The sequence below is a fragment of the Panthera leo genome, chromosome D3 (genome assembly GCF_018350215.1).
Source record: "Panthera leo isolate Ple1 chromosome D3, P.leo_Ple1_pat1.1, whole genome shotgun sequence".
NCBI classification, from domain to species: Eukaryota; Metazoa; Chordata; class Mammalia; order Carnivora; family Felidae; genus Panthera; species Panthera leo.
Window position 1 is genome coordinate 82,951,423 of NC_056690.1, and position 21,712 is coordinate 82,973,134.

Genomic DNA, 21,712 nt, shown 5'->3' on the forward strand with positions numbered 1-21,712 from the left:
GTGTGTGTGTGTGTTGGTGGTAATAATTGTGGGCGGGGTGGGGGTGTAGACATCTGATCCTCTAATGATTAGAGAAACCAGCGATATGAATCATTTTTTCCTTTAAGTTCTTAATGCTGTCGGTTGACCATCAGCTCAGGATTTAATGTGTGTTATGTATTGAAAAGGAATGCGCCTTCTCTCCCTTACCACAGGAGCATCGTACCCCCATGCCATGGAAACAGCAACTAGTTGACAGGAATCAGTTAAATGAATCGTGAGGGCTGGTTCTTCTATATATGGTAGTCCCTAATGAGACTTAGAGACACGGCAAGCCTTTGATTAAAGACACGACCTGTCTATCCCTTGAGGGTCTCTGTGGTCATTGGATCATCCTCTGTTGTTTCACACCAAGGTCAGTGGGAGCGTATAGACTCTTCTAATCCTTGGAGGCAGGGATGCGGTGAGGAGGGGATAAAAAAGTAGCCGGGAAAAGTGCGTGGAGCTGTGGGGGTCGTTGAGGTGTCAGCAGCTTAAAACCACCTGTTTTCATCCATCATCAGCGCTTGTCTCGGGACTCCAGTTTTTTGGTCTGTGTTACTGAGGGTGGTGGAGCGTTTTGCTGTTCCACAATGCCAAGGAAGGAGCCTTCTGCCGAGTTACAGAGTGCGTTGACGGAAACCACCAGAAGCGCTCAACTTCTTTAAGACTTGGGGGTGATCAGGGTGGGGGTTGCATGCACCCCTCTTTCTCTGACTTGTCCTTTGGCTGCAGCTTTTGATATGTCCACCCCACGGGACAGCGGCTCCTCTCTGGATGCAGGGTCTTGTTGCCTAAAGTGGAGGTTGAGCCTTCCAGCAGCCCCCCTCCAAACCCCCTCCCCCGATGTCATGATCCTGGTCGCAGTATCACCATGTGACCTCAGGCGAGCCACTAAGCCTTTCTTGATCTCAGTGTCCTTATCCGTTACCAGGGAGAGTGAATCCATTCAATGTGAGCGTGAAATGAGTTCCCAGGTAGAGAACATTAAGAAGAGTGCTCGACCCCTAGGATGCACTCCGTAATTCAAACTACTGTGATTCCCAGCTTTCCTGAGAGAAAGAGAGAGAGAGAGAGAGAGAGAGAGAGAGAGAGATGGAATAGTAGCCCTGAGGATGACTTCAGAAAATTAAGCAATCCCCTGTATTTCAAGAATGCAGCCTTTCCATATGGTGGGTACACATGCGGTACAGTGACCCGCCAGATAATTCCGCACTGAGCAGGGCTAAATTGTAACTTGGCGCCAGTAATTAATTTTTTTGTATGAGTGAGTCCCGATATAAATTACAGAAACTAAAAGGTGAATCAGCTATTTGCGTGTTCTGAAGCAGAGTATAAACACAGCTGTCACAATGTGGTAGATGGAAGAATCGCTTACAGAGACAGTGGTGCAAAAAAGCGATACCTTCGGCACCTACCGCGGCAGTAAGGAAACGTACCACGGGCACACTTCCCTAAGTAGTTTCCCGCATCTTACATTTTTGAAAGGGTGCAAACACAGTTCTGGGCGGCAGTGAGAAGCCTCGTTATTTGGTAAATTGGCTGTTTGCATTCATATTAATCGAAGTCCAGATGATAGCGGTTCTAGGGGATGAAAGATTGTGGAGATGACAGATTGGGTCCTGTGTGTTGCGGGTTATGAAGTTCAGGAAAATGTGTAATTATGTCTGAGTTTCCTAAGGTTCTTCTGTTCAACATAATGTTCTGACATACAGTGGGGACGGTTCCGGATATGAAATGCAAATTAGTAGGTGCTGGCCGTGCTGCTGATGCCGGGGTTAATCATGCAAATCTAATGCAGTTCTTGGTATTTCAAGAAAGGTTTGAGCTCAAGTCTCAGGCACATACTGATTTAACATTCCTACTTCAGAGAGCAGTGTAATTTTTTTTTTCGGCTTCACATTTTCAAATATAGAACAGGATTTGGAGGTGGATTTAGTGGCTGGACATCCATCCATACTTGTTAATCATGAAAGGGGGTGGGAGGGAAGGGAACCCTTAAAGAATGTGGGGATTTCTAAGCAGATTACATATTTTATTAGATCGAAATTTACAAGTGTTCTGTAGCAAGTCCCTTTGCTTGGAATAAGATCAAATCAACCGATTATACATGTTTACTGAATGCTCTGTTCAAAGAAGATGGCCAAAACTGGCAAGGACAGATCAAATAAAAATTAACACCACCACAAGTTCCTAACTTTGGGAATTCTAGGAAAAAAAAAATACCTTTGGAAATGAGACTGTTTACAGGAAGAAATGAAATTGTCTTGCTCACAAGTGCAAGCTGACGCATTCTAATAGCCTTTCTGCTGTGCACAATAAGCATCAGCTTATCTTTCCAAGAACAATAAAATTTCATGTACTGCTGCCTGACATAAGAATTATTTTTACCTATCTCCATATCGCTGACGCTCTTGTAAGTTAATCTCATCTCACATGAATTTTTCACCAGCTTCACTCTGATGTTGATAAAGGAGATGGTTCCATCAAATACATCTTGTCAGGCGAAGGGGCAAGTTCCATTTTCATTATTGATGAGAACACGGGGGATATCCATGCCACCAAGAGGCTGGACCGAGAGGAGCAGGCCTACTATACGCTGCGAGCCCAGGCGCTGGACAGGCTCACCAACAAGCCCGTGGAGCCCGAGTCCGAGTTTGTCATCAAGATTCAGGACATCAATGACAACGAGCCCAAGTTCTTGGATGGCCCATACACTGCAGGAGTTCCTGAAATGTCGCCTGTGGGTAAGTCAAGGCATGCTGGTCTTCAGTGTCTGGTCTTAGGGAGTTTGTATTAAAATCATACCATTGGGCGGCTCAGTCGAGTAAGCGCCTGACTTCGACTCAGGTCACGATCTCACAGTTCATGAGTTCGAGCCCCATGTTGGGCTCTTTGCTGACAGCTCTGAGCCTGGAGCATGCTTCGGATTCTGTGTCTCCCTCTCTCTCTGCCCCTCCCCTGCTCATGCTCTGTGTCTCTATGAAAAATAGATAAGCATGAAAAAAATGAAAGAAAAATCAAATCATTGTAGGTACTGAAAAAAAAATCACATTAGTATTGGTATAGCAGTTGCCAGGGAGGGTGAGGGGGAAGACTGAGATGTGTTAATAGCCAGTGCCTACATCTAATTATTCAAGTCATTATTTTATTTGGAAAATTAGGCAAGTTTTTCGTTTCACACAGAGATCTCAAAATCTTCAGTAAATTATTCAAGCCTTGCCTTTTCCTTTCAAATGTAATATTTAACTTTAAAAAAGATTAAAATTACACCTAAGAAGTTAAAAAAGAATATGCTTCCAGACTTTGCCCTGCGATAATCTCTTCTTTCTCCTGATTAATATTAATGATTCACTCTTCTGAGAATGCTTCTGTGGCCGAGGTATCAGGCAGGCCATCTAACGTTTAGGTCAGCTGGTCTACTTGCTTGTAGAGTGTGCTTGAACTCAAAAATGCCCCTCCATATGCCACCACTAATTTTTTTTGTAATTTCTCCAGAAACTTAAATGTATGAAAATTTATGCTGAATTGATCATAATGGTAAAGAGATACTCCGTTTGAGATATATAAGAGAGTCATGAAGTCTATTCTATTCGAAGGCCTTTTCACATTGCCCCATTACTGGAAACATAGAAAGTAAAGTACTATTGGTATGTACTTTACTTACATCAGATGATATAATTTCAGTTTTAAACTATTTATTCAGATACCTTTGGAATATTTTTTTAGCCGGTATGTAATTTTAGATGATCTCGTAAAACAATAAAAAAAAAAAAAAAAAAAAAAAAAAAAAAAAAAAAGATGGGAGCTTAAATAGACCAGTTGAGTTAGATATTTATTTCCTGTCATTTTCAGTTTTGAAATAAGACATGCATTTAAAGTAGTAATTGGCCTTGTATTTCAACATGTAAAAATTTTACCCATTGTGATTTGTTTTATTAAATAAAGGCCACTTTATTCATTCCAGCGTTCAGTCAACATGTCTACCATGGTAGTGGAAAAGATGTGTATTATGCGTGCCCTTGAGGAGAATCACAATTTAGTGCCCCTAAATTTCTGTGTCTAGCAGATGGAAAAGGAAAATTATTTGGGGCACCATTGCTCTAGCTGCTAAAGAAATAGAAACTGAAAATGAGCCAGAGGAATACCATGTTCATGGTCAGGAAATATTCTGAACTACGACGGCAGGATCTCACCATAGTCAGCTTGCATGGAGGAACTTCTTTAACCAAACAGGCATGTTCATACTTTCTCAGTACTGCCCACGTCTTCGGAGTGCTTCTTGCCGTTGCTTGACCGCACAAACAACTAGGACAACAGCAGCCACAACAAGATTTTGGAGGTTTTAGAGAAAAGAGAAGGCACATTGTCCTCTCCAAAGCACTAATGTTTGGAAAAACAGGAAGCTTTGAGGCGTGTTTAAGCAGTTTGGTTCAACTCTATAATTTTCACGTTGACATGTTGGGCTTTCTTTGTTGGCTTGCTAAGGTTTTCCTCTGCTACATAGACTGTAGCCACGCAAACTGGAGTAATGTGAACTTTTTTCTTTTAGAGGCTAAATAATGCACTGTAGTTTTGATTTCAGTGGTACCACTCTTATATCAGACAGCATGATTATTGTGCGCACATGCAAGTTATTTTAGCTCTTTGACTCCAACAGGTTCAGGGCCTTTTAGGAAATGATTTTTAGTGTCTTCTGGATTTAATTGACATTAATTGGGACCACTAAAATAATATCGGAATTTAAACTAAGAACAGTAGATAGCTACATTAAATATGTTATGTGGATCCATAGTGAGCTGTAGTTTATCAAAGTGTTTAATTCTAACCAAATACTTGTATATATACAGCACAAGCATTCATTGTTTAATATTCATGGGTGTGGTTTTCAATGGATGCTAATTTTAGATTGAAAACCTGCTAATAAGTCCTTAGGATAGTTCGTCTTCTCCAGAAGAGCATAGATAAGCATGGACAATTAAAATCATTTAAAAGTATGTGTGCATGTGTGTTGGGTATGCGTACATATGAGTCTATATATAAAGTAAGTTTCTTAGTGAACATTTTAGAAAAAAAAAAGTCATATACAACCAAATTTACCCAAATGGTTTTATTTTGTTTAGGCTCTTTCCCTTTCAAAAGAATTAGAAAATCAATACTTAAGCATATTACCAGAGTAAATATTGCTGTAAAGCTGGTACAGTGTAGAGAAAATAGAGAATATCAAGGTCATTGGTTCTAACAGTTTAAAATGATCTCAAATTAATTCTTAATATTTTTAAATACACATCATTCACTATTTGGTCCTGCCAGGCATCCGCACGGCACAATCAACTAAGTCTGTCAAATTAAAAAAAAAAAAATCAGAATTTAAACAACAGTGCCATATACATAGCTTCGTAATATGCACCTGTTTTTTTTTTTTAAAGGAAATGGGATTGTTCATGAAAATCATAGTGTTGAAAAGACGATAGATTTGTAACAAAATGGACACCAATGACTTTTTTAAAGGGCTTAGAGAGGGAAATCTATTTAGAAATATACCAAGATGAAATTTTAGATTAAAAAATATTTTCAAAACATTTGAAACAAACTTAGAAGAATACATAAAGAGATTTGCCCCATTGTCATCAATAGGACAGAAATGATAAAACAGCATGTGCTTAAATATAGAAACTAAGTAAACGTGAGTGACGTTTTTAAGATTATACTCCAAATGGAAATAAAAAGAACAGATCGCAGTAAGTGCTTTCCATGTGGAGTAAGTGAATATATAGTAAAATGAGGAAGCTGCAAAGCATTCTATCACACACACACACACACACACACACACAACCCTGCTGATGCAATTTTTAAAGTTGCTGTGCTACGAATTTTCTTCTTGGGGCGTGTGGTTTGCATTTGATTTTATGCTTTTGTTTTTAAATCAATTCATGGAAACAATGAAAACTAAAGCTGAAGAGATGCCACCTAATATCCAGTTAAGTGTATCCATCAGAAATTGTTTATTCAGTGAGGGAAGTTTCCTTTTCCGCCTGGCTCTCCTCGGCTCTAACAGTGAGAGCGCCTCAGCGACTTGGGTGTCAAGATGCTGTTACTCGTCACGGTGCCTTCTGGATGGTAACTGAAACTTGGAGAGATTGCTTTTGATAAAAACTTGTTACCTGCCCCTGATGGATGAGAGGCCGAAAATTTGAGTCCCATCCGGTTCTGAGTATACTCGTAATGTGCATCATCAATCTTACTTTTTTGCTAACATATTTTTGTACCCCTTAAATATTTCTGAGGGCTTCATTAGTATTTATCATCGTTTTGGGTGTGTCATCTACAAACCACATGTCCATTTTTCATTTGCCTTGAAGTAAGAAAAAAAAAAAAAAAGAAAAGAATTCAAAACAAATCTAATGGAGAATCTTCAGCAGTGTGTGGGTTCTTCTGTGTTGTGGCATTTGGAAATTTTTAATTCATTGGTTTTTTGGATTGGCATGTAGGGACCTCAGTGGTACAAGTGACAGCAACGGATGCTGATGATCCTACATATGGCAACAGTGCCCGAGTGGTCTACAGCATTCTGCAAGGACAGCCATACTTCTCAGTGGAACCAAAGACAGGTAAAAAGTGAAATGTGCCTCTTCGTGTAACGTCATCTTTTATCTGTTGGCATAGAATTAATATTAGTGATTTTTTTAAAAAACCTTTTATTTATTTTTTATGTTGATTTATTTTTGAGAGGTGGGGGGGGGAAGGGACAGAGAGAGAGGGAGACACAGAATCCAAAGCAGGCTCCAGGGTCCGAAGTGTCAGCACAGGGTCGGATGTGGGGCTCAAACTCACAAACTGTGAGATCATGACCCGAGCCGAAGTCGGATGCTTAACCAACTGAGCCACCTGGGTGCCCCATTAGTTGTTTTTATGCAATATACTTGGTACTGATAACGGACACTACGTTATTGCTGGGCTTTTCTCAGTGGGTGTCCTGTGGTAAGAAACAGCCGATGATTTATAGTGGCATTAACATCTTTTAAGAATATTTTATTACATTCATCAGAATTTCTAGCAGAATTAAACAGAGTATTATATATTTAAAAAGTATTGTAGTTGCTGTCTCCTGACAAGAGAAGAAAATCTTGATTATTTATGTCACGTGTTATTTTTGTCTTGCCTCCTCTAACTCATTCACAAAGGAATCGCAGGCAGTTAAATTTAAATCTCAAGCAAAAATCTCCCTGCCAGGTAGTGGAGTAGGTAGGTTCTGTTTATCTGTCTGGAGTCTGGTTTACTCAGGGAAATTAGTTTATGTTTTTATTTTTTATTTTTGTCAATATATGGAATTTATTGTCAAATTGGTTTCCATACAACACCCAGTGCTCATCCCAAAAGGTGCCCTCCTCAATACCCATCACCCACCCTCCCCTCCCCCCCACCCCCATCAACCCTCAGTTTGTTCTCAGTTTTTAAGAGTCTCTTATGCTTTGGCTCTCTCCCACTCTAACCTCTCTCTCTCTTTTTTTTTTTTTTTTTCCCCCCTTCCCCTCCCCCATGGGTTCCTGTTAAGTTTTTCAGGATCCACATAAGAGTGAAAACATATGGTATCTGTCCTTCTCTGTATGGCTTATCAGGGAAATTAGTTTAAATGTAGCAATTTGGATGATGAGCTGCCCAATCAAAAATTAAGTTGATTCTTTTTTTTTTTTAATTTTAGAAGAGAAACATATTTTTATGAGTTGATTGTGTGGAATAGGTGGTTGGTTGGCTAGGTGTTCTGTTTTGCTCTGGAGCTGGAATAATTTACATTAAGTAAGACCATAATTTGGAGCGCTGTTATCTTGGATAGAAAATAATGGTTTATCTGTTCTGCTTTTCTGGCTCTGGGTGTTGGTGGGGGGGGGGGGGGTGTGGAGATGGGTGGTTTGAGCCGATGATTTTCCTCACCACCACGAAATCCAGAATTTCTCCATGTTGTAACTGTTTTGTCTTCATCATGAAGAAAATTATTTTTCAAACAGCCAAGCTTAGGATTAGGAATATTGGAGAGTACCTGTGACCTTCGATGCTGATTTGAATGCTACTCATACTGTGTTCCATATTTGTAAATGGTAATATTGATTCATTTTCAGATCACTATGGAGGATCCATAGTGTAAGTGTCTTCTGAGAACGACAGGGGTAAGGTGCAGGAACAGAAAAATAAAATTCGATCCTAGCTCACCATTAGGATTTTTATGGAGACCGCGTTGCGTCTTTCATACCAATATGGTGGTAGAGTGTGGAAGCCACCTGGACAGTCTAACAGAGAAGAAACAGTTCCGATTAAGCAAGTATTGATGGAGAAGTAAACAAAAGTATTCGATTGGTGATATGAATCCTGTCACTATGGAATATGTGCTTGGGGTGGATTTAACGATAGATCTGAGAAGCCTAAATTCACACACCCACCCATTCCCTTATATATCTACTCTTTACAGCCTACAAAGACATTGACAAGTTTCTGACAATTTGCTCACAAATTATACACTTCTGCATTATATAACCTGTCCAAAAATAGCAGGCACTAATCCCTAGGGTTCAATATTTTGCAGGAACTCTTGATTGGCCGGTGATTTTAGGTTTGTGGTAAGATAACAGTTTTTTTTTCTGAAGTCCAGTGGGAGTAAGGCCTCTGATTAAGTGGACAATAGTCTGTGTCGTGGGATCACATGATTAGTACTTCAAATTAATTTTAATTTCAGAATCTCAAGGATCGTGTAGAGTAGGAGATGAATTTAGTTTAATTTTGTTTAGACTTTTTCATACTGTAATTATGGTAATCATTGGGACTTCTCTTTCTAGAGTCATTAGTGCAGAGAGATTCTGGGAATTTTTATCCTCTGCTAATTTCTCGTATGGATAGTGTATTATTTGCACAAATGTATTTTTTTTGACAGAAATGGAAAGTTTTCAATCCTTAAGGGCATGGAGATCTGTAAATGAAGTTTGACTTAGTCTTCATATTCGGTGTCAGTCTGATTTGTGTCTATGTGAGAAATAATGTGATTTTTCTAAACCTTTAAATGGAAGAATTTTTGAGAAGAAAGTAAAATGTTTGATAGGAAAAACACTGAAAATATGCTAACTCCAGTATTTGTGAAAATAAGGCACAGAGCATCACTATTAGGTACATTTCCATAAGTTTAACTTCGGTTTTCTCTTTTCCAATATTGACAATACCCACTACCGTTTGTTAACCACACATCATGAACCTAGCATGGCTAAAACCTCCAATCACATATTTCACCTGTCGCACTACTCACAACCCATGTGACCAGAGGGTAGCTGTATTTTCTACCTTCATTTCTCCATCCATAAAACAAGAACGCAAGTAGCTGCAAAAGCCAATGTTAACAATTTGCTCTAACAAGCGAAAGGAATGGCACTAAGAGGAGGATAAGGCAGCATTAAAAGGACTGTAGAGCTGCCCATCCCCTGTCTCCATGATGGCGACAAACTTCTAAGAAGCTTGTGGTCATTCTAAGGTGTTCATCTACTCTGTCACCTGCAAGCAAATAGATCCCGTGTTTCTGCCTATTTGATATGGGGCAGGACTGGCTACATAATTTGCAGTTCAAAGTGAAAATGCAGGCGCCGTCTTCTAAAATTAATAGGATTTCAAGATGTTACCAGCAGAGCAAGAAACCAAGCATGGGACCTGTGTGGCTGCAAAGGGCACGTGGCCAACGAGGCTGGCCCTGAAAAGTGGATTGAATGGGCAACGCCACTTGTCATTTACGAGTTTCTTCTTAAACGTGAGAGGTGTGACTGCGTGTGCCTACTGGTTAAGTCGTAATTTTACGCAGGTAATTTAGTCATAATGAAGCCTGCCTCCCAAGTATGGCCTTCGACTGCGTTCCATTCTGTGGTGTGGCTCAAGGTGTGGAGGGCCCTCACTCCCATCAGGGCTGCTGAGGACATCCTCTCACAGGTTGGAAGAGTCCATTCCTCAGCGACTCTTCATTTGAAGTTTACTGCTTCAGAAGCTTCCATGTTTACTATCATTGGCTCTTCTCTGGCTTTTTTGGTTCTGTTTCACATGCTTCGCTTATCGATAGACCAACCTAATATAAACAAGGCCTAGAGGCACAATTTAGGAAAGAGTGTAAACTAATAGGAAGAGATTCAGCAGGTACATCTAATGCGTCCCAGATCCACACCGCATGAAGCCCCACAGCCCCGGGTCACCTGGGTCACGTGGTTGCCGAATCAACTGAGACCAGCCCAAGGCCTGAGTGTGCAGACGCCCGTGGCCTCAATGATTGTTTGGTTCTCTAAACTGGGGTCAATTTCAAAACCGGCTCTTATCTGTTACATTTAAGACATATATAAATTCTTTAGAAGATTTCATGGTAAAAGAATATGCTTTAAAAAAACCAAAAATCATCAGTGGCTGGTAGGCAGAGAATCATCTGAAAATTTATTCCCAGACTCAAAAGCCAGAGAGATGTTCAGCAGTAATGAGGATAAATTTATGTTTCCTATGCCCAGTACTTTTTGTGACCATGGATTATAAACAAATGAAAAGTTCTGGGTGATTGGGTCAGACGATACATCTATAGAAAACTGATTATTTCAGGAAGCTTAACATCTGAGCTCATCTCTCTTTTGAAGAGCTACAGGATATATTCTCATCATAAGGGGGTTAAAATGACTGATTATTGAAATTAAATAATATCGTCTTCCATGAAAATCTCACGGAGCTATAGGGATCTGGTTAGAAAAGACTAGCCTTTACGACTTCAGAGTTACAGAGTGAACAATTTGCCATATGTGTGTGTCCCTAATATATAGCAAAGTGCAAATCAAATCCAATGTATGAGAATTCTTTTCCAAATATAGACAATTTTACTTAAAAGTAAAAAGCCAGCAAAAGTCATCGAACTGGAAATATATTTTGAATGTCCGGATTTAAATTCATTTCTCTCCCAATTATCCCAGTCTTGTCAAAAATATGCTTAATATTTGAGGTATTTGGAAATTACCTTTACTACCTGGATTACTCTGCAAACGTTGTGATGATTTCTGCTTTAGAAAAGTGCTATTTATAGGATTACATGTAAAGAAACAATTAAAGGTGTGAAAAATCAGTGAGTAACTTTGAATACCAGACTTTCTTAATAGTGCTATATTTCCTTACAAACATAATGCCACCAAGCAAAACCATGAAAGGATACAGTGTTCTCCTTGTTGAGTAGTTAAGATATTAAGGGCTCTCTCCACAACATAATAAAGGTTCGAGGATGAAAGTTCACTTATACCTATTGATATTAGAAGGAAAAATAAGAGATGAATAGAAATTAAAAGAATGGGAAATGATTCTAAACATAACTCATTAATATTTTGTCATCTAATGACACACACTTAATACTCCAGTATTCAAGATGGCCAATCCTCAATTTATTTAGAAGAAAAAAAAAAGGTTAGAAATAAATAAGGGATGATTAACATGAGAAACATAAGAAAGGAAAACAAAATGAAGAGGTTTAAGTCCCAGAACGCTTAGACAAAGATTATTTATGCTTATTATTACTGAGATCAGTGCTCACTGTTTTATGAATTGGGGTTCACAGAAGTATTGAAGAACAAATATATAATATTCATAGAACTGTGATGACACCAAGAAAAATATGTATTAGACACTTACCAACTGAACCAAATGACTGTTTCCTTCGATTTTCACGTCTCTTGGATATGTCATATATTAAACACAAGCAGTATGTAGAGAGCCAAAGACTTCAGTGAAGGAGTTACTTAAAGAGACCTTGTATTGCTGTGTTTGTAGCAAAGGGGCCCAATAAGAGAAAGTGGTTAACGTTTAAAAACAAAACAAAACTGCCCAACTCAAAGAAGTGTAATCTAAGCACTTAAAATATGGATGTACTGTTGATGTGTGTATGTGTGTGGGGGGTGTGTATTTGCTATCTAGTGCTCAGACTAAACAAAAGTATGGTTACTTAAGATAGTTTGAGTGCTGTTTAACTTGGAATCTTGGAACTGATAACAGATTGCTCAACTTTTAACTATACTGTTGAAAAGCTTTTCTCGTCTGTTTCCCATGCCTAGAACAGTTACCATACTGTAGAATATCGTAAAGTATAGGGCAGGCCTAGTTTAGTGTCACCTAGGCTTATACTTCGTGCTAAAATATAACACAAACTGTATATGAGATGTAACGCGTATTATATATAAAATGTAACGCGGCATTATTACATGTGTACGTTGAATTAGCAGCCTTTAAACTATTTAAATTGGCAGCCCTGAAAAAGTTATAAATTTGGAGAATATAACTTTTTGTGCTAACCATGAGGAAAGAAAGAACCTCCATCCCAATTTAAAGAGCTGTTTTCAGTTATTTATTTCCAAAGAACCGTCCTCCATCAAGCAACTTGGTATGAGGAGTGCAGAGTACTAGAGTTTCTCTTTGTCAGGTCGGAATCAGTGAGGATTTAAATTCTGACTTCCCCCTAAAAGGTAGATTCTGTTTAATAAAATACATTAGACATCTTTCAAGCTATGGTCCTACATGGATTAGTAAGACAGTGTGTGGGAAAAGATGAAACTGCAAGACATCTTAAAGATGACCTCATATTGTGAGTTTCAAGGTCTATATAGATCATTTTTAAATAGGTTTTTTGTTGATATCACCTTTGTGTACATGTACTAAGTATGTTAGGTATATAACACACATATAATTTGTATATTTACCTATACATGATTAAACTAAATTCCACCCCATAATTAAATATTATTGCCTAACATACCTATGCAATAATTAAATAGTTATTAATACAAAACAACCAGTTCAGTGCAACAATGATTATTCTGTCAAGTTTCTCCATTGAGTACCATGAAACCCTGGAATCAATTTCTCATACATCTGAAGCCTTAAGGGTGATCAGTATTCAATGCAACTGATTAGAAGCAAATAACAACAAAACACATGAATGTTTTCAGTGTTGCTGATTTATATTAACATAGTTGTTCTCATCTTTAGTGCTTTGTCAGATCTTTCAGTATAGCATAAGATCATCCTGCATCATAACCACATCCACAAACATAGCCATAGGTTGAAATGGTGTTTTTGTTAATAAATGTAAATCATTCTCATTTTTTGCTTTGTAGACTATTTCAGTTGTTTTGCTCAAAGAGAGGTGGTAGGAACCATAGCTGAAAGGTTTTTGGTGATTTCATGTCACCTGTGAATGAAGTTGTTGGACAGCGTGAAAGAGAAGAAAAGGAGAGTTTCGTGACCATGTACCTATATGGGTAACTGCCCATCATTGTAGATGAGGACTTCATGTTATTTATTTATAAGTTGGTATTTCCCGAACCATATTTTCATAAAATCTAAACATCATCTCTCTCTCTCTCCAGTATCTAGAAGCCCTGCTTGTCCATGTTATAGCATTCTCTATGTTTTGTAATATTGTATATAATTATTATACCCCCTGGTCTTTAATATGCGTTAAGATTATTTAAAATAAGCAAAACAACAAAAGGCAACAACTCAAGAGCGACTTGCTACCTCTGTCAGTGTTCTTCGCCAGTATAAATGCAATGATTCATGATGCGTTTTACTGGGATTTGAAATTTTACAGGAGTCATCAAGACCGCCCTTCCAAACATGGATAGAGAGGCTAAAGACCAGTATTTGCTTGTTATTCAGGCAAAGGATATGGTTGGTCAAAATGGAGGACTCTCAGGAACTACGTCAGTCACCGTGACCCTAACTGATGTCAACGATAACCCACCTCGCTTTCCTCGAAGTAAGCTGGTTTGTTAAATGTTCCAAGTCTCCTAATTTTCCTTGCCGGTCTATACAAATGTCTCTCAAAGGGAATTTTTCCAAATGCTTTTCAAACAAGTAATTATCTTATTACAGGGGTGTGGTTTTAATTCAGAAGTGTGGAAATCCTATCTTTGTATTACTTCTGTCTTCAATATATTATGGGTTTTTTTGGTTCACGTTTTTAATACCGGACTGTTACTAAGTTTGTTTATAGATTCATCTGTTCATTCTAAGATCTTCTTTGCACACATTCTGTAATTATGAGATTGTTGCCAATTAGTAACATTCAAATACATACATTCTGTACACCGACAGTATTGATTTATTTTTAAAGAGAAACATAGAAGAACATGCAGCATTTTCATTTTTTACTCTACACTTTTTTTTTTTTTACGATTTCATGCACATTAAACATTCCTACAGCAGTTCGACCACCTCTTTCTTGTGCAAACGTTCAGTGTTTCAAAAGTCAGTTCAAAGAACCAGAAAACCATATGGCCTCAATTTAGTTTCTATGACCAAAGTGGCTTTTGACTCAGCCAAGGAAAAGGAAAAAAAAAAATCTAGGTAGATATGTCTTGATTATATAAAAGCATTTCATCTCAGTCTCTTTTAGTTTTTTTTTTTTTTTTTCTTTTTTTTTTGTGTGTGTGCAATATTTCTTTACAACGCTCAGGAAAATTAAGGAAATTGAATAGACTACAATATCTCTAAAATGTTTGTTGTATAGAAATGGGAAATTAAGCTCCCTTACAAACAGATCTCAGAAGCCAATAAACTCAAACAAGGAAGCTTTCTCTGTAAACATGAAGTCGCTATATTTTCCAGCAAATATTCCATCTGTCAATGTTTCATTTTTATTTTACACATTTTTATATTTATATTGTACAACAGACATTTTAAATTTTTTTAATGTTTGTTTATTTATTTATTTATTTATTTATTTATTTACTTACTTACTTACTTACTTACTTATTTTTGAGAGAGAGAAAGAGCATGAGGTGGAGAGGGACAGAGAGAGACACACACAGAATCAGAAGCAGGCTCCAGGCTCCAAGCTGTCAGCACAGAGCCCGACGCGGCGCTCAAACCCACGGACCATGAGATCATGACCTGAGCTGAAGTCGGATGCTCAACCGACTGAGCCACCCAGGCGCCCCTATACAACAGACATTTTAATGCCTCCACACAAAATCAAGTGAAATTACTCAAAATTCAGCATTCATAAAAAATGAACTTACCCTTAACTGTGCCTTTGATACCTTATAATGGGAGAAGAGAGGAAGGTTGTAGAATAAACAAAACAATCATATAATTATATTGGGCTCACAATCAAATTAACTGTTCTTCTTTACGCCTACAGTGATAAGAATTGATACTTAGAATTTGTGTTATTCCAGTTGTCATGATTGGATAAGACACAGTACAGGTTTTCTAGCTTACTCTAGATACTCTCCTGCTCATTAAAGTGAGGGAAGGCAAGGAGGGAAGGCTCAGATTTTCCGGACTGCCTGTAGCTACTATTCTAACCTTGAAATTTCTGGATTTTACTAAGGTCTCTTACGGATGTGTGAAAGAGATCACTTGAAAGTCATCAGCATCTCTTGTCATTATTATTATTATTTTTAATCAGTAACTTGTCACAAAATTTAGAAAATTGCCAACAATAGTAATTCTGAACTGAACATGTGGTCCTTTCATATGGATACATTTTCCTTTTTCAGTTCCTCTCGAAGAGAGTCTTTTCATAAGAAAGTGAAAATGCACCGCGTTTAACAACCAGAAGGGAATGGAATAGGTGGAAAAGGCAGGAAAAAATAGAAGATCAGGGAAAACTGTTTCTGAGGAGTTTTCTAGTTTCAAAGGGATGGTTCATGGTCATGGTCATCTGCTTCCCAAACTTTTTTTTTTTTTTTTGACTTTGAGGATGGTGAAGAGGAATTTTTACAAATGAAAGTTTGAAAAGCTTCTCTGTTTTTGCTTCTCTTTCCTTTTGTTTGAATAATACGGCCTCTGCTCTCGTACCGTTGTGTTCCAAATCACTTCTACATAAACCCACACAGGTAATCCTTCCTGATAAATCTATGAGCTAAAACAAGACCAATATTGTCTTTCATCAACTCCCTGGCCCAGTTTTCTGACACTTTCATAGTAACAGACACTGTGATGTAAATTCTAACAATAATTCATCGGTACTATTTAGGCCTGTATTTGCCCATTGGAAGCCTAAGCTATACAATTTTTGTTTTTAATATTTACAGTAATTATATTTTAATTATGTCGATTCAATGGTTATCTAGTAATCTTCTTCATAATTGTTTTAAATATATGTTATTATTCAAAGAAGCGTATTTCCCACCACTAGAAAAACAGGAATCGAGATTCTTCTCACACCTTTCCTCAGACTGTTTCTGCTGTTATATAGTGATTATCTAACCATCACCATGAGATTTCTCAAGTCTCTATGAAACTCGTCATTTATCTGATATTGCCTCAGCATCTTTTTTATGAACTATGAACACAAATTAAGCAAAGATGATGCAAAAGAACCAAATAGGTTTTATTGGTTAGCTTTTGTATAAAGCTTGTTCAATTCTTGATTTGAATTTCACAGGGTCTTACCAGTATAATGTCCCAGAATCATTGCCAGTGGCCTCTGTTGTGGCCAGAATCAAAGCAGCTGACGCAGATATAGGAGCTAATGCTGAAATGGAATACAAAATTGTGGATGGTGACGGATTAGGGATTTTCAAGATTTCTGTCGACAAAGATACACAGGAAGGAATCATTACTATACAGAAGGTAATATTTTCTTTATTCTTACTTTCTGGGAGGGTGACACCACAGAGCATACTAAGAACCATGTTTATTTTGATTGAAGAATGTATTAGACAACATGAATCGCCATATGGAAATATTGTTATGTTATCTTTAGGAAGAAAGCTATGCGTTTACTTTTAGGTGTCAGAATTATAGAGAATCGCGAATGGCATTTGTAACCATGCCCTGCAAGTCTGTTCTCTAAGTAAGAGAATAGACTTATCGTAGTTCTGTGACCGTAAGGCCCACTGGCACATTAACTGCAAACTGTCAGCACAAAGCCTGCCACCAAGTTTGAACTCACAAACCATGAGATCATGACCTGAGCTGAAGTCAGAGGCTTAACCAACTGAGCCACCCAGGCACCCCACAAATGTACTGTTTCAAATGTCCTAATGGAGAGGGGAAGATGTTTCTTTGTTGACTATTCCAGGAATGAAACCCTAAAATCAACCACAAGTCTTTGTTAGCAAACTAGACAAACACTCCATCTCTGTGAAAAAAAGTATAAACTTGGAAATAGCAACCAAAGTGTTGAAGACTTGCTACATTATCAGTTATTCCTTTTTAAAGTTTATGCTAATTGAAGTACTTAAAGAATTCATACAAACAGAGCATGAAAAGTTGTGAAGCCTATCATAATCCCTTAAGTATAAGTATAGAGGAGATAGAAAATTATTATAATCCTAACTAAAGACTGTTTGTCATAGTATATTTAAATTAGCTCCCAACACTGATTAGATATGGGAGAAAATGAGCTGTTTACTCCCTTTGCTCTGTATAGACATGATCTTTGACAACTGTTAAATTAAAAAAAAATGGAAAAAGGAATTATTACAGAATATAGTCTTATTGTCTCAACTAAGTACTGAAAATTAAAACGTGAAAATCCCACCCCCTAAATAATGGAATTTCATGCTGGTCTGACAATCCAGGTGTATAACTCTGTAATTAACACTCCTGAATAATTAACACATGTCAATAAAGAAAGTTATATTTTTAGTTGTTACCGGAAAACATATGTTTGATTTCAGGCCAATGGGCAAAACATTTCTGCAATTATTTCCAGTGGACAGCTGCTGTTTTAGCTCAGCTGGTGACAATCTGTGTAAAAAAGTTTTAATAACTAGGACAGGCCAACTGTTGGCAAATGTTTTGTTGTCTAAAATAAAAGAAATGCAGTAAAGTACAGTGCTGCTCAGAGATTTCAAAGATTCAGCTGAAATATTCATCTGAAATCAGTCTGTTCATACTGAAAAATTTTTAATATATAGAAATTATTTTTGTTGCACACGTGCATTTCATATATTATAAAGAGAGAGCCTAAATCATTGGAAAACATATACACAAATATATATTTGATATGTGTTGCAGTAATAAAATTATGTCCAATTTCTTAATATTTTTTGAAGTTTTAGAGAGTTGTTAATTCTGGTCACAGTCAAATAGGATACTTTTTTTGTTTTCTTTTTTAAATTTAAAGCTCTGAAGTCATTTCTAACTTCTCTTCTTTCTCCTTTTTGAGCCATATTAGCTCTTGGCTGTAGGTTTATTTGTATTTTTCGATTGTCTTTAGCACTATCCTAAGGTTGGTCATCATTACTCACTCCAAAACTATTTTAAAAGCTCCCAAGCTCACAACCTGTTTCTAGCTTCTCAAATCCATCTTTTGTTTAAATTGCTGTTCAAAATTCAAAACCACTTTATTAGTCCAACTAGATTGAAAACCGTCTCCCTTATACTAAGGAAATAGGAGACAGTGATGCGACAAAGTGATAGGAGGCAGTAAAATAATCATTAAAGAGGTTATATATTTAGAAATTCCAAGGAATTCATTGAAGGATTTTTAGAATTAACAAGAGCTTTCAATATGAGAGCTCCAGTAGTCAGTCAGTTTCAGTGATATTGGGGTCTGTATTGCATTCCAGGTAAAATGCTTCCAGAAGTGCCTCACAGGGAGTACAGTGAGCAAAAACCTGTATGAGTCCCATACATTCAGTATTCTTTCTGTACTAGAGAGTAGTGAAACATCTGTGAAATCCAGAATGGATTTTTGAAACTGACTCTCAAGAGCATTCTTACTAAAACCGGGAAATTCTGAAAGAAGACAAAGGAAGCATTCTTCCGTTGTTCTTAGACTATTTTAAAATTTTCATTTAGAAAAACAGTAGAATGCTATGGGGAATCCATAAAAATGACCCTTTTTGTGATAGGTTTTTTTAGTCTCTCCTAACTATAGGAAAACATTTACAACCAGGTGCTGCTGAGATTTGATGTATGTATTTATTCTGATGATTGTGAACACCTCTAAAGATTATTTCACATTTGGACAGCCGAGTCCCATTGTCTCCATTCAGATGGTCATTTCTCTTGGAATTCGGTTATTTTGTACCTGTGAACCATGCTTCATAGTCACCTGAACTTGTTTTCTCTCGACTCTGTAGTATGATAAAACTTCAGTTATTTGTTTTTTCATAAACAATGCACTGTCATGATTATAATGGGATTTATTCCAGTTTGAGAAAATTGTTGTCATATTTTGAGACATTTGCATATGTTACACTTTGCACAGAGTGAACTTAAGAGCAGAGAGCGAAGAATAGGAAAACTGTCTTTTTAAAGAAGATACATTAGTAAAAGAGAAATATGTACAGAACTGTGGAAGATTACTTTAAGTTATGCTATTATTGCCCCCATGTCTTGTATAAAAAATGTTTATAAATAGGACCAAATAGGCAGAATCCACAAGGCTAAAGGTTTTTGTAGGTATTGCCACAGAATTAGTTGTCCGCAACTTAAATATTCCCTCTATACATTAGGAATAAATATGATTACATAGTTTAAGTGTTGTTTAAAAATTATGACAAAAATACAGTGTTTCACAGTTAAAGTGCCGTACAGGCTGGTTCTTTGGCCATTTATGAATGATTTAATGATAACCTTGGCGAGCAGTTCTACAGGGCTTCAAAATTCACGAAGTGTCAACATAAATATTCCTCCATGTGAGCGAACACGTTTTTTTTCCCCACTTAGAAGTTTTTCTGCTTGCAGTCTCATATCCTAATTTACAGGGGGTGTCCTTTAGCTTTCTACTTTTCCTTTGAGATACGTCAGTCCTGTCTCTAACGTACTTCAGTTTGCAATACGAGACCTCAGCAGGGGTTAACGACGCAGTTTTGCTTTTCTAAAATTCATTACCATAGAGTCGCAGTGCAGTAGAAAAGGATGTGTGTTCAACACGCATTTCCTGTGAAGGACAAGTACACATTCCTCTCTGGCCAACAGATGGTGTTTGGTGGGTCACATGGTCACTGTCAAACAGCATATTTAAGCTTCTTCTGGACGATTCTGTGCTATCTTCATAATCTCCTTATATTCGTACCTTAAGAAATTCAGAATGACGCCAAAGCCACGAAATAATAAAGCATTACTGTAGAAGGATCCTTAAGGTGGCCCGCACCCATCCACCGCTGGGGAGCAAGAGTTCACATACGCAGTTTCCTTTGAACCTTCAACTCGGCCGCAAGGATTTCTGAGCTCCCGGGTTTACCATCTTGTTATTGAAACGTGTCCTTTGTCGACTACTTGAAGTGCTGAGGGGCTAATCCCCAGAGTCAAGTTTGTATTTCAGCATTTCATACAAGGCTGTCGATGTATAGTGGAGGAAACTGACAACATTCACAATTCTTCTTTTTTCTTATTATTACATTTTTCTTTCAAAGATCCAATTCAATTATTCCCGCTGTGGAGGCACGTTCCTCAAAATGGAACAAAGATGTTTCCCTTATTTGACCGTGAAAGGCACAGATTTGGAATTAAAGGCTGACTGTCATAAGGTTAATACAGTAACTCTAGTTGACTTCTGAATTTCAGATTATATTTTCCAATTAATTCAACCCATTGTTACTGTATATATTTAAGTAGATCCTTCTGTCATTTTAATCATTATGCTCATGTGTGCATATGTATAGGCTCTCTGCTTATCAACGTATAAACTTACCTGTGTGTGAATAGCCAAGAGTAGAGATGAATTTAAGGTCTTAAAAAGGAAGTAAGAAATTGACAGTCTCTGAAGGAAGTTGATAGTAATGTACATGTCAACGCATGATAGTCTTGATCAAAGAGGCAAAGGCCATGTTCGCTTGGGAGTATTTTCTGTTTGCTTTGATGTTTGATAGTTATCAGAGCAATGTTTCTTGGAATATATGTATGTCAAAGACATTTTTCAGTGAGTCCATCACTATTTTTTTTTTTTTTTTTTTGCTTAGTATAAACAAGTCACAGATAACGTACAAATTTTTCCTTGACTTCTGTCTTTTTTTCCACGGTGTGTTGTTTCCTAAATTAGCTTCAGTGGGTAGGCTTCCAAGAAAGAGATATTTAAGAAAGAGATAAGAAAGGATTTAGTGATTGTGTAAGAAAATTGGAGAGAGAATTTAAGGAGAAAACTAATGTTTCTAGCATGGGTAACTGGGTAAGTGTGTCCTTGAATAGGGGTGTGCAAATGATTAATATGGTTTGGAATACACGTGAAGCGCCTATGATATCTGGATAATAATGTCTAGGAGGTCATGAATAAGGATTTGCAGCTTAAGGCAGAGGCCTGGAGTACAAACTTAGGTCTGGGAGGCATTACCATATGCATGACAATTACAATTAAAGGGACACTGGAGAATTCCCTAAAGCATGTATGGAAAGTAAGGGAAAGAGGTGCCTGGCTGATCTCAGGGTTGTGAGTTCAAGTCCCACAGTGGGCACAGAGCTTAGTTAAAAAAATAAATGAATCAAGTGAGGGAAAGAATGCTTTAGACACTGGTGAAACTGAAAACTTTAAGTTAGAAGGGCAGAGAAGAATTCAAAAAAGGGAAATTGTTTTATTCTTCCAGCATTAAGGTATTTGCAGAGAGTTTAAAAATAAGTAGTCAAAAAGCAAATTAAATACATGTATATACACACATATATACACATATATGTGTATGTATATACACACATATATATGTGTATATATGTGTATATGTGTATATATATATACACATACAGGGGTGCCTGGGTGGCT

At 37.4% G+C, this 21,712-nt stretch overlaps 1 protein-coding gene across 2 annotated transcripts in view; it reads left to right on the forward strand.

Annotated features, from left to right (window-relative positions):
- CDH7 (cadherin 7) overlaps window positions 1–21,712 on the forward strand; it is a 128,586-nt gene that overhangs the window by 52,676 nt on the left and 54,198 nt on the right. For both annotated transcript variants that reach the window (XR_006195385.1, XM_042911057.1), the window contains exons 3-6: window positions 2,471–2,765; window positions 6,510–6,629; window positions 13,646–13,813; window positions 16,451–16,638. Coding sequence is in view for 1 of the 2 variants with exons in the window: in XM_042911057.1 (XP_042766991.1) it covers window positions 2,471–2,765; window positions 6,510–6,629; window positions 13,646–13,813; window positions 16,451–16,638 (771 nt within the window). In the remaining variant the exon portion in view is untranslated. The remainder of the gene's footprint in view (window positions 1–2,470; window positions 2,766–6,509; window positions 6,630–13,645; window positions 13,814–16,450; window positions 16,639–21,712) is intronic.